The 13431-nt window shown below is 49.4% G+C and overlaps 1 protein-coding gene across 7 annotated transcripts in view; it reads left to right on the top strand.

The window, feature by feature from the left end:
* BCAS1 (brain enriched myelin associated protein 1) overlaps positions 1-11587 on the top strand; it is a 63586-nt gene extending 51999 nt beyond the window's left edge. For 3 of the 7 annotated variants that reach the window (XM_087818634.1, XM_016212242.2, XM_087818633.1), the window contains 3 exons: positions 856-921; positions 3551-3805; positions 8509-8583. In XM_087818634.1, the coding sequence (XP_087674760.1) occupies positions 856-921; positions 3551-3805; positions 8509-8583 (396 nt within the window). Of the gene's footprint in view, positions 1-855; positions 922-3550; positions 3806-8508; positions 8584-11514 lie in introns of those variants that run through there. The other 4 variants (XM_087818637.1, XM_087818636.1, XM_087818635.1 and 1 more) reach the window with 2 other exon arrangements.
* Positions 11588-13431: the final 1844 nt, after the last annotated feature.

The following is a 13431-nucleotide window of genomic DNA, read 5'->3' as shown; positions in this document are numbered from 1 at the left end:
GGAGGGAGGGAGGGAGGGAGGGAGGGAGGGAGGCTGAGAGGGAGGGAGGGAGGGAGGGAGGGAGGGAGGGAGGGAGGGAGGGAGGGAGGGAGGCTGAGAGGGAGGGAGGGAGGCAAGGAGGGAGGCAGGGAGGGAGGGCCACCAAATGTCACCAAATGAAAGGCTACCAGTGGTTTAATTGTTTGTTCATCTACTTTATTTTTATTTTTCCCGTTTTATGAATATATAATTGAAATATGTCACTGTGTGAGTGTCAGGTGTACGGCATAAAAGTTTGACTCCCATATATTATGAAATGATCACCACAATAAGTTTACTTAGCAGCCATCATCTCATACAGGCCCAAAACAAGAAATGGGGGACAAGAAGGAAAAATAATGTTTCTCCTTGTGATGAGAGCTCTTGGCACTTACTGTCTTAACCACTTTCCTGTGTGTCACACAGCACAGGAGGCCACAGTCATCTCATTGTATATTACACCCCTAGTACTTGCTCATTGAAACTGGAAACTTGTATCTTTGGACAACCCGTTTGTTCACTGATTCACTCATTCAATATGTTCGTCACCTCCTGGCTCCAGCATTGGTATTCTCATCACCATTTATTTATCCCAGAATTACCTAGCCCTAGAGATGAAGACTGTTGTTATTGTCATTTTTGGAGGCCGGCACTTGAATTTAATGAGACTCTGGGTGCAGACCACATGGAAATTGTACATCCCATAAGTAGTCCATTTCCGCGTGATCTGAATCTCAACAGCCAATGCCTGCGGCCGCCCGCATCAGAACCCCCTTCGCGCCTCTATTTTGCTGCGCTTACAGTAGCTGAAAGGCCGGTGTCTGTTTGTTGTTTTAGTCAGTGAAAGGGGATGGAAGGATCACCCACCCAGAAGAAATAAATGGGAAAGACTCCAGCTACCAAGTAAGTGGCCTGTGAACTGGGTTCGGCGGGGGTTTAGCTGGCATGTTCTCGGCTCTTCCCAGCCTCATTTCCAGTGCGACCCCTACCCTGCCAACTCATTTACTCTCTGGGTCAAGTGCCTCCTGGCTATCGGGCAGCCACCTGGACTCTGCGGATACTCTGCAGGAGCCAGAGTTCCCCAGCTATTTCTTATTGCAAAGCTTTCACACTGCCCTTCCCTCTGCTCCACATGGGGAGTTCCTGCCTGTCCTTTAAATCTTCACTTAATTGTGACGGGGGGGACTCAATTCAACCAGTATTTCCTGAGTGCCTGCCTCATCTGTACCCGTCACTTGGGTCCACACAGTTTCTCGGGATCACCTCGGGCGATGTTAAACCTGGATGACCAGTTTTCCCAGGACTTTCCTGGTCTTAAAGCTGTATGTCCCATGTCCTGGAACCCCCTCACTCCCAGGCAAACCAAGGTGATTGGTCCCCTTATGTTTGGCATTTCACATGGGCCCCACATGGTGTCATTTCGGCTTTCCATTACCAGCTAGTTTAGTCTCCTCAGCTCCATGAGGTATGATTTCCTTAATTACCCCCCTAAGATGGGGAAGCTGAGAGATCGAACAGTTTATTCCAGGCCACACAGCGAGGGTGTGATAACAATAAAACCAGGTCCCTTTGACTTCAGACACTAAGCTCTTAGCTGTTCACTACTGTATCTTAAAATCTTCCGGGCAACAAAAACAGTTAGTAAGCTGTTTGAATGGGGTCACTGGTCTCTGGCCTTTCCGCAGAGCATCGTGGCAGGAGTCTGGCTCATTCGAAAGCGAGTATCTGCCCGGGGCTGTCTGTTGTACTTGAACATCTGTATCTTAGCATTTGCTACAACTTAGGCAGCTGGGATCCAACAGAAATACTGAGGACATGTGTTTGCAGAACAGCGTCTCAGGTGCACTGGGTGTCCGGTGCTGCTTTCTGCAAGGGGTTTTGCCCTCCAGGGGACTGCAACCTGCAGAGACCTCAGGACTGGGGATCTTCCCTGTCTTCTCATCTCTTTCCAAGGGGTGTGCTTAATCCACGGGTGTCAACGACAGCTCTGTGGTTGCTGCCTTCTCAATCAAACTGCCTCTTTGTCATAGAATTTCTGGACCTGGGGACAGTGTGTAACTTTATGGATCAGAGATTCTAAACATATATGCAGTAGGTCAAATGTGGCCCACAGGGTACTGGTGCAGAGGTGGTTTGCCCTGAACAAGGCTTTAAAACTCGAGAAGTCAGCATTTAAAAATGGACATATTTCACGTTTTAAAAATTCTATTTTAAGTTTCCATTGAAAAACCAGATCTGACAGCACTGGGCTGTAATCCTACATAGAGAGCACCTCTCAGCTGGGTCTGAGCAGATACTTAGACTGGGCATGTGACATTCAGGTCACCACAGTTCCCCTACTCCAAATTGTCTCCCTAACATCAAAGACAGCCTTGCTTGAACTGCTGTTTTTCTTACACTAGAGAAATATTTCCTTGGCCCTACGTTGGTTTCACAACTGGGGGATAAGGTCTCCATGGGATTAGTCTTACCAGTAGCCTCGGTCATGGTTTTAGTTTAGCTCTCTGGCCCCCGCAGATGCTTCAGTTCAAGTAAATTGTGGGAAAAAGACTTTTGCTTTCTAATAGATTTTTCGTTATCTGTAATTTATCCAATATTTTCTAGATTTTTGGATTTTACAGCCTCACCTTTCCAAACTGTAGAAACCAAGTAGGATTGTAAACATTTCACTTTAGCGTGAAAGGATATAAGTTCAAAACTAAAAATAAAACAATCCTCTTCTTTATCATGTTTTATGAAGCAAAAGGGCAATTTCACACCAGAAATCAAGATAGACATAAAGGAAAGAAAAGGTATCCCCAAGAAGGGTCACACGGAGTTGCACATGCAGAAACCCCCTCAAAACTGCGCAAGCGCGAGAGGGCTTCAGGAACAGCTGGATCCAGGGGCACACACAATGCCATCAGTATGTGGGCTCTTTCTCTCTCTCTATTCATCTCTCAGCTTTCCTCTCTATTAGCTAACTTTTTGAGCAGAATTTTCCAGGAAATGGCAGTGGCTCTGGAAGCTCCAGGCTTTTATCTTTAAACTCAACAGAAAAGGAGCTGGTCTCTCTCTCTCTCTCTCTCTGTCTCTCTGTGTGTGTGTGTTGTTGTAGCAAAGCTCTGAGATTAGCTCAGCTGTTATCTGTGTTTGGCTGTCCTGAATGAATCACAGCAGCCCAGTCACATGCAATGTTCTGATTGTCCAGGCCTGAGTTACGAGCTCTTGTCCAGGGCATATTTAGTTTGCCTAAACCCCAAGGACCAGAGACGAGAGGAGTGGTCGCCTGGGGAAAACCCAGGTTCTAGTACCAGAAGGAGAAGATAGAATGCTTGCTGGGAAAGCATGAAATTAACGAATCATTAGATGAATAAGTGGATGTTCCCCACCGCGCCCTTGTACTGTAATAAGTATTGGCGCATTTTTCTTTTCGGCATTTCACCCGGGATTCATGAAAACGTAGCTAGCACCCAGCGTTTGCGCATCTGTTTTAACCTATGCGCTGAGAGCTGTCTTGCAGCCACTGAGACGCGTTCTGTTGAACTCGCAGGCATCGGACCCCCCGCAGAAGGCCGTCCCGCCAGCGCCCGAGCCCGCGGGAGCAGGGCCGAGGGGCAGGGAGGGCTCCGCAAAGGCCAAGGCGCCCGAGAGCAACAGGCAGCGGGGCAGCGCACAGGACGCCAAGGAGCCCGCCCCGTGTGCGTGTGCCGAGCCCGCGCCGGCCAACGCGCTGCAGAACCCGGACAAGCCCCCGAAGAGAGCCGAGAAGCGGCGGCAGTCCCTCGGGGGCTTCTTCAAGGGCCTGGTAGGTGGATCCTTTCTTTCAGCATTGCTTTCTGGGCTCTCGGCCAGGGGCATTCCTCCCGCCTCCAGAGGGGACAGATTGGGTAGGGGCTGGCCGGATATTGGTTAACCCGTGTTTGTTGAGCGCCTGCTGTGCACCAGGCACTGTGCTGGGCACAGGGAGAGCTGGGTGGGCATAGGCCTTGCTGTCTGGAGGCGACAGTCAGGGCGGGATTGATGGGGTGGGTGGGGTGCTGGGAACAGCTAAGAGGCAGAAGGCAGGCCTAGAAGGTCAACCTGAGGGTGAGGAGAGTGGCCTGGCCTTGAGTTTGAGAGGAGCATCAGGGAGGGCTTCTCGGAGGAGATGTGGGATCTCCATTAGCCTGCGGACAGAGGAGACAAGGGATGGTCTGGAGGCAGAATGAGTTCCAGGCAGTGGGAGGACGGGTGCCCAGGTGTGCTGGAGAGGCAGCCTGGCTGGAGGAGAAAGCAGGGACGGGAGAGGTGGGCAGGGACAGGGAACAGCAAGAAGCACTGGCGTTCGTCTGCGAGAGACTCCTCAAAGGCAGTCCTGAAGAATTTAAACCAGGGAAATTGCTCTACGCGTGACCCGGGTGCAGGGTGCACAGGTGACTACAACTGAGCTCCTTCGCTCCAGGGAAGCCCAGTTGGAGGCCAGACTTGAAGTGATTAATCAGCCTTTTGTGTTCTTCGTTTCTGCCTCTTTGGTTCTTTGTTTCCTCCCTAGACTATTGGCTTTGGGAAGGCAGTGGCCACGCCTGTCATGGGCAAGTGCACTCTCCTCCCATCGTGGTGGCTGGAACATAGTAGACCTTCCATTAGTGCTGGATGGATGGGTGGATGGATGGATGGATGGATGGATGGATGGATGGATGGATGGAGAGTAGGTGGCTGGATGGGCAGATGGCTGCATGGATGGATCCATGGATGGCTAGAAGGAGTGAAATAGGACACTAGGAAATGTTTCATTTTACTCAGGAGAATGTAAATCCTGGCAAACGAGGAGTGTCTGAAGGGGCATGACTCAGATGATAAGATGATCAGCATAAACTAGGAGGGGAAACAAGTGAAATCGGACTGAGGACACAGGGGACTGTGGGTTGAGCCAGCAGGGCAAGGCAAGGAAATAACACTGACGCCAGTCGTGGGGCCGATGGCCTGGGGTTAACCTTCATGCGGCAATAAGGTGGGGCAGTTACATGAAGCACAGCACCCTAGACCTACCCGGTCATTCATAATTGCTCTGTTCCCTGAGCGTCTGTGGGCATTGGTGACCTCTAGTAGGCAGAGGAAGGTGAGGGGGATGGCTCCCCTGGCCCAGGCGTGGTCTTCAGAACAGCGTCTCTGGAGATCCTGTTAGAAATGAGGAATCTCAGACCCAAGCGTAGTGTTATGATTGATGTCACCACGTTGCTGCCTCGTCCCTGCGTCCTTGAGGATGTGTGCAGAGCCTCAGTTTGAGAGAGTGTGATCAGTCACAATTTGAGGCCATTTGGGGATGTGAAACCCTAGCACAGAGTTGAGTCCCCAGAGCTGAGCCTCGGGTGAAAGGCCCCCCTCTAGTTTCAAAGAGGCGATGAAGAAAGGAGAGAGAATCCGAAGGGGACGGTGGATAAGACTGACCAGCGTTCGGTGGTTTGGTGGCATTTGCCTCCATGCTCAGCTCTGCTCCTTGCAGAGTGTGAACCCTAATCATGCGTTTTTGTCATTTCCAAACCGACTGTGCATGTTACTTGCCCAGAGCTCTGGTTGAGCCATTACCTGCTAAGCGGCAGCGCTGCTCAGCACTGGGTGGTGTATAGCGCGGGAAGGTTTCTGCGTTCATAGCCCAGGTGCCTCTCTTTCTTGGGGGTTCTCGGTTTCCTTTGCCAGAGGCCCAAAGGATGCTCTCTGCATGTCTCCTTACCCACAAAATCCCAGGATCTAATGAGATGGGTCTCACCAGTGGTTCCAAACCAGGAGTGATTTTGCACCCAGGGGATATTTGTCAGTGTCCGGAGACAACTTTGATTGTCACAACTGGGAATAGGTGCTGTTGGGACATTGTGGGTAGGGACGAAGAATGTTGCTAAGTGTCCTACAGTGTACAGGACAGTCTCCCTCAAAGAAGAGGTATCAATAGTGTCAGGAGTGTCAAGGTTAGACCAGGGGTTTATAAACTGCAACCTGTGGGCCAAATCAGCCCACCACTTGCTTTTATAAATAAAGTTTTATTGGAACACAACCACACACGTTCATTTACATATTGTCTATGGCGGTTTTCACACTAAAACAGCAGCCTGAGTCCAGGCCCTAGAAACCTAGAAGCTTGTTGCAGGATTTGAACCCAGCTCTACCACTTAGTGGCTGTGTGGCCTTGGACAGGTCACCTTTCTGAGTTTCAGGTACCTTATCAGTGGGACTAACAGTACTGACGTCACGGAGCTAGCGTGGAGGTGAAATGAGGTGGGGTAGCGGGTCCTTAGAACAAAGCCTGGCAGGTTGTAATTGGTCAGGAAGCAATAACTGTTTCCTGAGTATTATTTAGTCACTCTGTGCCTGGGCTGTAATGGTCCAGAGATGAGTAAGACACTGGCGTTTCTTGAGGAGTTTGCGGTCCAATCCCAGCATCAGACATTTAGACGCAACGTAAACCGGGGGGCTGGGAGCTGCGTCGCACTTGGGAGACTAGCGCGGGGTGCAGGCAAGTGGGAGACAGAAGCTGGACCCATGCTCGCTAGGGGACGACTTGCTTTAAGTGACTTAGGCTCACGGAGCTTCCTCCTTTGCTGTGTGTGTGACACTGAAGTCAGCTGCATGGGGCACTGTGAGGTGTGGTCACAGCCGTAGGACCCGCCGTGTGGACTATCGAGGCCACAGGCTCACGGGGCAAAGGGCTGATCAGAGGTCACAAGCCAGAGAGAGACGAGTCCCCCCTCGAGCCCTGGCTCCTGAGCCCCGGCCTGCCCTGTGCCGCGCGGTCCTGCCATCTGCATGTTCCCGAAGACTAACGGTGTATTCTGCACAGTAGGTGCCCCACAGACACGCCCACGGTCTGTACGTCACCCTGTCTGTCCTGCACGCACGCCCTGCGGTGCTGCATTGTGAGCTGCGTTACCTGTCCTTCACCAGGGCCTATGAGGCTACCCTACCCATGGGGCATCTTTATTCTTGTATTATTATTTATTAACTATTGTATTTTCCATACGAACAACTGTAAACCCACTTTTGCCCAGCCCTGTAGATGCTATACTATACCCTATATATAGGGTATATAATATACCCTATATATTACATGTGCTACAGCAGATACACTGCGGTGTGCTGAGCGGTACTATATATACTGTATGCCACGCCGTATTTACCGTGGTAGGTTCCTACGTATGTATATATAACATACTCCTCAGTACACACCGTCCTGGGGTGCTCTGTCCTGTCCGACATTATAGACACAGCACTGTGCACACACACTACCGATCGCACTACTTTACACTGTGTGTGCTTTACAGTGTACACTGTGTGTGCCACCTGCCCCACACGTGTACTTTACCGCACCGCATAGACTACCCGTGTTCCACCCTACACCCTACACTGTATCCACTGCCCTGTGAAACGGGGCCGACAGTGAGAGGGCCCTGACAGGCGCAGCAGGACGGGACCAAGCCCTTTAGGCTGCGTGAGCCAAGCTAGACTCAGGGGCCCTGTGCCCTGTGCCCCGCGGCCGTGGCACCCTGGAGGAGGAGGCAGGATCTAGGGGAGGGGAACAGGCCGTGGCTGCCAGCGTCTGGGGCTGGGGGGCGGGGGTGGGCTCCAAAGGGTCTAGAGGGGTTTTGGAAGCAACTGAACTGCTGCATATTTTTATTTTGGTGATGGTTTCGTGACTGTTTGTGTTAGTCAAAGATCATAGGACTGTGCACAAAAATGGGTTAATTGTATTGTACGTAAATTATACTTGACGGAAGAGGTTAAATAATGAAGACCACAGTGATAACAGTACTTGGCTCACAGTTTATTCAGCCACATTCAGTTAATACTTACTATGTGCTGGGCACTTGCTGGCTCCGAGGATACGGCAGACAGTCCACAGAGCTTCCACGCAGTGGAGACAGATGTTAGACGCGTGTCATTTCACACATGATGTGTTTTGTAAGAAAATTAAACAGGGCAGTGTGCTTAGAAAGTGATTAGAGAGGGTGACTGACAAGCTATAATCGTGAACAGTTTTCTAAGCCCCGGGCACTGTTCTAAGTGCATTACAAGTACAAACTCACCTTATCTTAGAACGATTCTCAGAGATAAGCTATATCACCCCCATTTTAAAGATGAAGAAACTGGCCCTGGCCGGGCAGCTCGGTTGGTTAGAGCGTCATCCCGATAAGCCAAGGTTGCAGGTTTGATCCCCAGTCAGGACGCAAACAATCAGCCAAGGGATGCGTAAATAAGTGGAACAGCAAATCGATGTTTCTCGCTCCCTTCCTCCCTAAAAGAAAAAAAGAAACTGACTGAAGCACAATGAGTTATTTGTCCAAGATTTCACAGAGCTAGAAACTGTGACATTGAATTTGGACATCGAAAGGGAGACTATTGTCTTATCCACCACTGGCCAGTAAGGTGCGTTTATTTGAGCACAGCGCTTGGCGCAGAGTAAGTGCTAAATAAATGGCAGCTATTGCTACTGATATTCCAGATCTTCATTAGGAAATACTTCTTTATATTTTTCTCCAGGGACCAAAGCGGATGATGGACGCTCAAGTGCAAACAGACCCCGTATCCATTGGACCAGTTGGCAAATCCAAGTAAACAAATCGCCACAGTTCCCACCAAGTCCTCCTGCCACCAAGATGCCTCCTCCCTGTCCATCTCCTCCCCAAACCCACTCCATGTATATATTTTTTCTTCTGATGGCCATCCAATGAAATTCTGCCTACAAACTAAGCCTGAGCTGTTGTATATTGAGGTGTATTATTTACGTCTCTGGTCCAATCTTTCCTGGTAAATAACTGTTAGAATGGTTTAGCAAGTTAACTAATCAGGTCAGAAGAGTGGATGTGGGAGCGGGGGAGAGGAATGCATTTTGGCTAAATTATGAAAAACGGCAGAGACAAGTAAGTTTCAGGAAAGAAATGGCTGCCCTGAGTAATCAAGCTTTGTAGGCTCATCGGAGGGGAGAGGAAGCCCCATTTAAGTTCCTGGTTCTAGGAGGGAGCCCAGGGCTCCAGGTCGGGGGTTGCCAGCGGCCTGAAATGGAATGTGTGGGGGAATGAACAAAGGAAAGAGTAAGGGCCTTTCAGACAGGGCCCTGCACGTTATTGAAGGGAGGGCAAGATTGACTAGAGAGGGCTTGAAACGGTTTGGGTCAACAATTGCTTTTTCGAGGGTCGGTGACAAGGGCAAGGATCACAACTTCAAAAACAAAACCAAAAAACAAAAAACAAAAAACAAATGTAGTTGCGAGTTTACTTTGCGACACAAGGGGGCGCCCGGGGCTCCATCTGAATCCTGCCTCCGCGTCCCTAACAAAGATGTGGTCTCTGCGATCTTACATTATTAATGTTTCTCAGATGGCTCAGGGCTTCCTTCATCTGTTCTGTCTGGCACTTATCTCAAATCTGTCTGTAATTTCCTAATGTTCTCAGGATGTGCTCTGATAAAACCCTCCCTATAACCCCAGTTAATAAAAATTTACAGAAGATTATTCAAATATCTGAGTTTTTTTCATCCTGTACAGAGGAGTAAATAGGACCATGGGTCTATTAAAATGTAATTCAAAAGTAGCATATGATTGGCTGATGTCATGTACTGTATCTTTCTCTGATTTAATAAAAAATACATTTACATCTAAAGCATCTTTTAATTTTCCACTTTTAAAGCGGGTCTCTGACATCCCATGTCTGAGATGCCTTTATCTGCCCTAGTAAAAAAAATCAATGCTCTTCGCACAGCTTGCCTTCTCTCCCAGATCCTCCAGACTTCCTTGTGTGGGGGCACACACGAACACAAATGTGTGCACATGCACATTTATTTGCACATACACGCACCTATATAAAAGTACTGTCTTGGGCCAGGCTGCCTAGAGCAGAGACTGAGACACGGATTCATTCCTATGATGTGAAATACTGAGGGAGGGCTGGAAGGAGCTGAGCAGACTGGGCTCAGCTGGAGTTGAGTTGCACCATCCCCAGGGGGCGCTGAAGCACGAACTGCACCACGCAGCTGGGGCCACCTTGAGCCAAGGGGCCCGCCTCTACTTGTTGGTGAGTCATGGGCCACCCTGTGAGGTGGTGGGAAGGGCAAGCTGCTTTAATTGCGCTGAGAAGCTGGGAATCCCTTAGCAGCTAGAGGATGTCTGCATGGGCAGGGTCCATACAGACACACACACATAGGGTCGCCTTCAAACATATGAGCATAAATGCATACCTGTGAATAAATATAAATATACACTTGCATACAAAAATAAATTCATGCACACATTTATACACATGAACATAAATGCATACAGGAAAAGATAAATATGTGCACATACTCCTGTTCACACACATACCAATAGATGCACGTAACTCACACAGATCCACACACACAATGGCTCATACAAATCCATCACACTTCTATCGGAAATAAATCGATCGGGAATATATTCTCCTAAGTCTGCACTTCAGGCAAATAAAACCATGGCTTTGGCAGTGAGACACTTAGAGAATGTGTTTAGGAAAGAAAAAAATACATGGTATCTCTAAAAAACCAGATTAGGGGGCCCTTTGCTGCTGGGGCCTGCTGGATGCAAGGTTTCAAATAAAGGCCCTAAGTGTTTCCCTTGCAGCTGAGCCAGGCTCCTCAGGCCTCCTGCCCAGGCCTGGGGATCGCTCGGTGTCTGACTCACCCGGTTGAGAATGACCTCCTGGCACTTCAGGTCCCAATGCTTAACTTGGCACAAATCAGGAAACTACCCCTTGGGGAAGCCCCTGGGGGAGCTGGCTTTCCCTCAGCCCTGCCATCACAGAGCAGGGGAAGAGTCCAGGGAAACGGGAAGGGGGGGGGGGGGGCCTGGGCCACACCAGGCAGCGAGGAAGGTGACAGCATCGTTTGCAAGTTTCACCTCACTGGACACTGGGGCTTTTGGCCTTGATGAGAAATACCCCAGGAGGAACTAAGTCATATGCAGAAGGAGCCTCCCCTCTGCCATCTCCCCAGAAAAAAAAATTTACATTTTTTTGAGAAGAGGTACTTGGCCGAGAATTTCCCTGCGCAGCATGCCAGCCGTTTCTGTAACCGGTTTCCCATCCTGGCCCAGGAGAGCAAGCTTTCACTGAAATTGCTCGCTCGTTTTTTAAGGCACGGACGGTTAAGCCAGAGCCGACTTGTGTGAGGGATTCTACGTCGAACTGTATAAGAAGCCAGTTAAACTCCATTTTTTAGTTTTGGGTGGTTTTTGTTTTATGGGGTGTTTTTTGTTGTTTTAGTTGAGAGCCCATTCCTGAGCATTTACAATAAACACAGATTTCCAGGCTCCGTGCTGAATTAGCGTGAAAGGAGCAGAAAGCCCCCACGTGAGCTCAGGAAAGCTCTGGGCACAGGAGCCACAGAGACTGATGTTCCTCAGAGCAGGCGCTGGGCCAGCTGACCTGCCCCAGAGGCTTTGAGCCCCGAAACTGAAAGAGAAACGCCGGCGGGAAGGGGCTGAGGGACCTGGCCAGGCCTGTGTTCTCATTTACTTGTTTGCTTATTTATTTTTAGGTGCACAGGGAAGTGCGGCTTCTCCGGTGTCAAGAAGAGGTGGCCTTTCCCAAGAATCGGGCTGCTGAGCTGAAATGGCCGCCCCTGGGGAAACAAAAAGCAAAAACTCCGCTCCCGGTGCCAGCTGCTGGTGGCTTTCTCACCGATGTCCACACAAGACTTCACTCAACGGCACGGTTGTTCTCAGCAGTCCTTAGGTCCCTCCTGAAGTCATCATTTGGGGGAAGGGACACATACCCCCAAAAATGCCCAAAAGGGAGGGAAAAGAGAAAGAAAATGCAGTTCTTGTGTTTTTGTTCTCACACCCCCCTGACCTACCCCTTCTCCTTAAACAAATTACCAGGGATTTAAACACACACACCCCCCGTGGCTGACTGTCCTTGTTTGTTTGCAAACAGCGCAGATTTCAGTTAGATTCCCAGAGGCTAGAATCTGCTGGCTCTTTAACCGAGCCCTGCTGGCTCCTTCTCAAAGGGCCTGGAAGGGAGCAGATTTCTGCCCACTGAACATGACAAACGTCATTTCTTATGTCAAATAGTCCCAAATTGATCTTCAGCTTTAAAAGAGGCAACTGGCTTGCCTACCTTCCTTACAGAGCAGGGACGTGATTTCAGTTATTAACTCACCCAAGGAGCAAACGCAGAGAGCGCCCCACAGAAACGAGAGGGGATAGGGCTGGTTTTAACCGACTCCCCACGTCCCTCCTTAAGCCTTTTAAAAGGCAGTTCCCAGGGTGAGCAGCATCGGGCTCCTCTGCGGTCTAGAGCTCCTTCACTCTCTCGTGAAAACAGTGGCCTGGCCCTCTGGAAGGATAGGCTCCATTAGGAAGAAAAGAAATTACTTACTGAGCAGCAAATTCGGTACATTTGTAATTCAGATCTTTAGCGAGGCCTGAATGCGGGTCAGGATCCAGCCCTTTGCATAAATTGATTTTCTGGGGAGTTTAACCCTTTCTCCTCTGTTTCCCTTCCCCAGAAAGCTCCTCGTTGGAGCCTGTCCATCCCCTGGCCCTTTAACCAGCCATCACAGACTTAGCAGCCCATGAAATTTCACCGAAATAAGGGAAATAATAATAATACCTGAGGTTATCACACTCCACAGCTTGTAGGATGTTTTTTGAATGCATTATCTAATTTAAAACTGTACGCCCCTAACTGAACTGAACTGCTTCCTTTCTTACATTTCATTATGAGGGGATTGGCATGCACCTGTATGGCTCCCCGCCCCAAAGGATCACTTCTTGACAAAAAGGCCCCAGCTGCATTTCTGACGACGGTGGCCACTGAAGGAGCACATTGGTTACGCAATTTACTCTCAAGAAGGAGGGCTTCTTTCCGAGCTGGCCACATGGGGGAGTTCCAGGACCAGGGGTCCTATAATCTCTAGCCAGGCTCTTTTGCCCCATTGGACAAATGGGAGGTTGGGCCAAAGCAGATCTTAAGAATGTGTTTGTTGACTGACTTCTAGAAAGCAGTCAAGTTTAATGAGGAAAACTACAACAAGGGGGGAAAACTGGACTCGCTCCATCTCCCTCTGTGCTCACAGCAACTCTACCAAGTGGGCACCATTGTTACCCCGTTGTTCAGGAAGGGAACTGAGAGGTTAAGTCACTTGCCCTCCCTCTAACTGAGTGTGGAGATATGGGAGGCAAGGCTGGTGAGGATGGCTTAAATGCTTTGCAATGACACCAACTTAAATTTTTGTAATCACACTATCATTCCTCAAGCTTCTTCCAAGGCTGAGCTGACAGGAATGGAAAAAACAACCAACTTTATATTTTGGGTGGCCTGGGAATCACAGAAGACCTGGACGTAGTAGATTCTCAATAAATATCGGCTGAATGGATAAATTGATAGATCAATATTCTATGGCCACATCCACTGGGAATTGAGTTGCCTCTAGTAAGAGCTGATTTTA

This window comes from Miniopterus natalensis, chromosome 7 (assembly GCF_054644295.1).
Source record: "Miniopterus natalensis isolate mMinNat1 chromosome 7, mMinNat1.hap1, whole genome shotgun sequence".
NCBI classification, from domain to species: domain Eukaryota; kingdom Metazoa; phylum Chordata; class Mammalia; order Chiroptera; family Miniopteridae; genus Miniopterus; species Miniopterus natalensis.
Note: the sequence above shows the minus strand (reverse complement) of the source record. Positions and strands in the feature narration are given on the sequence as shown.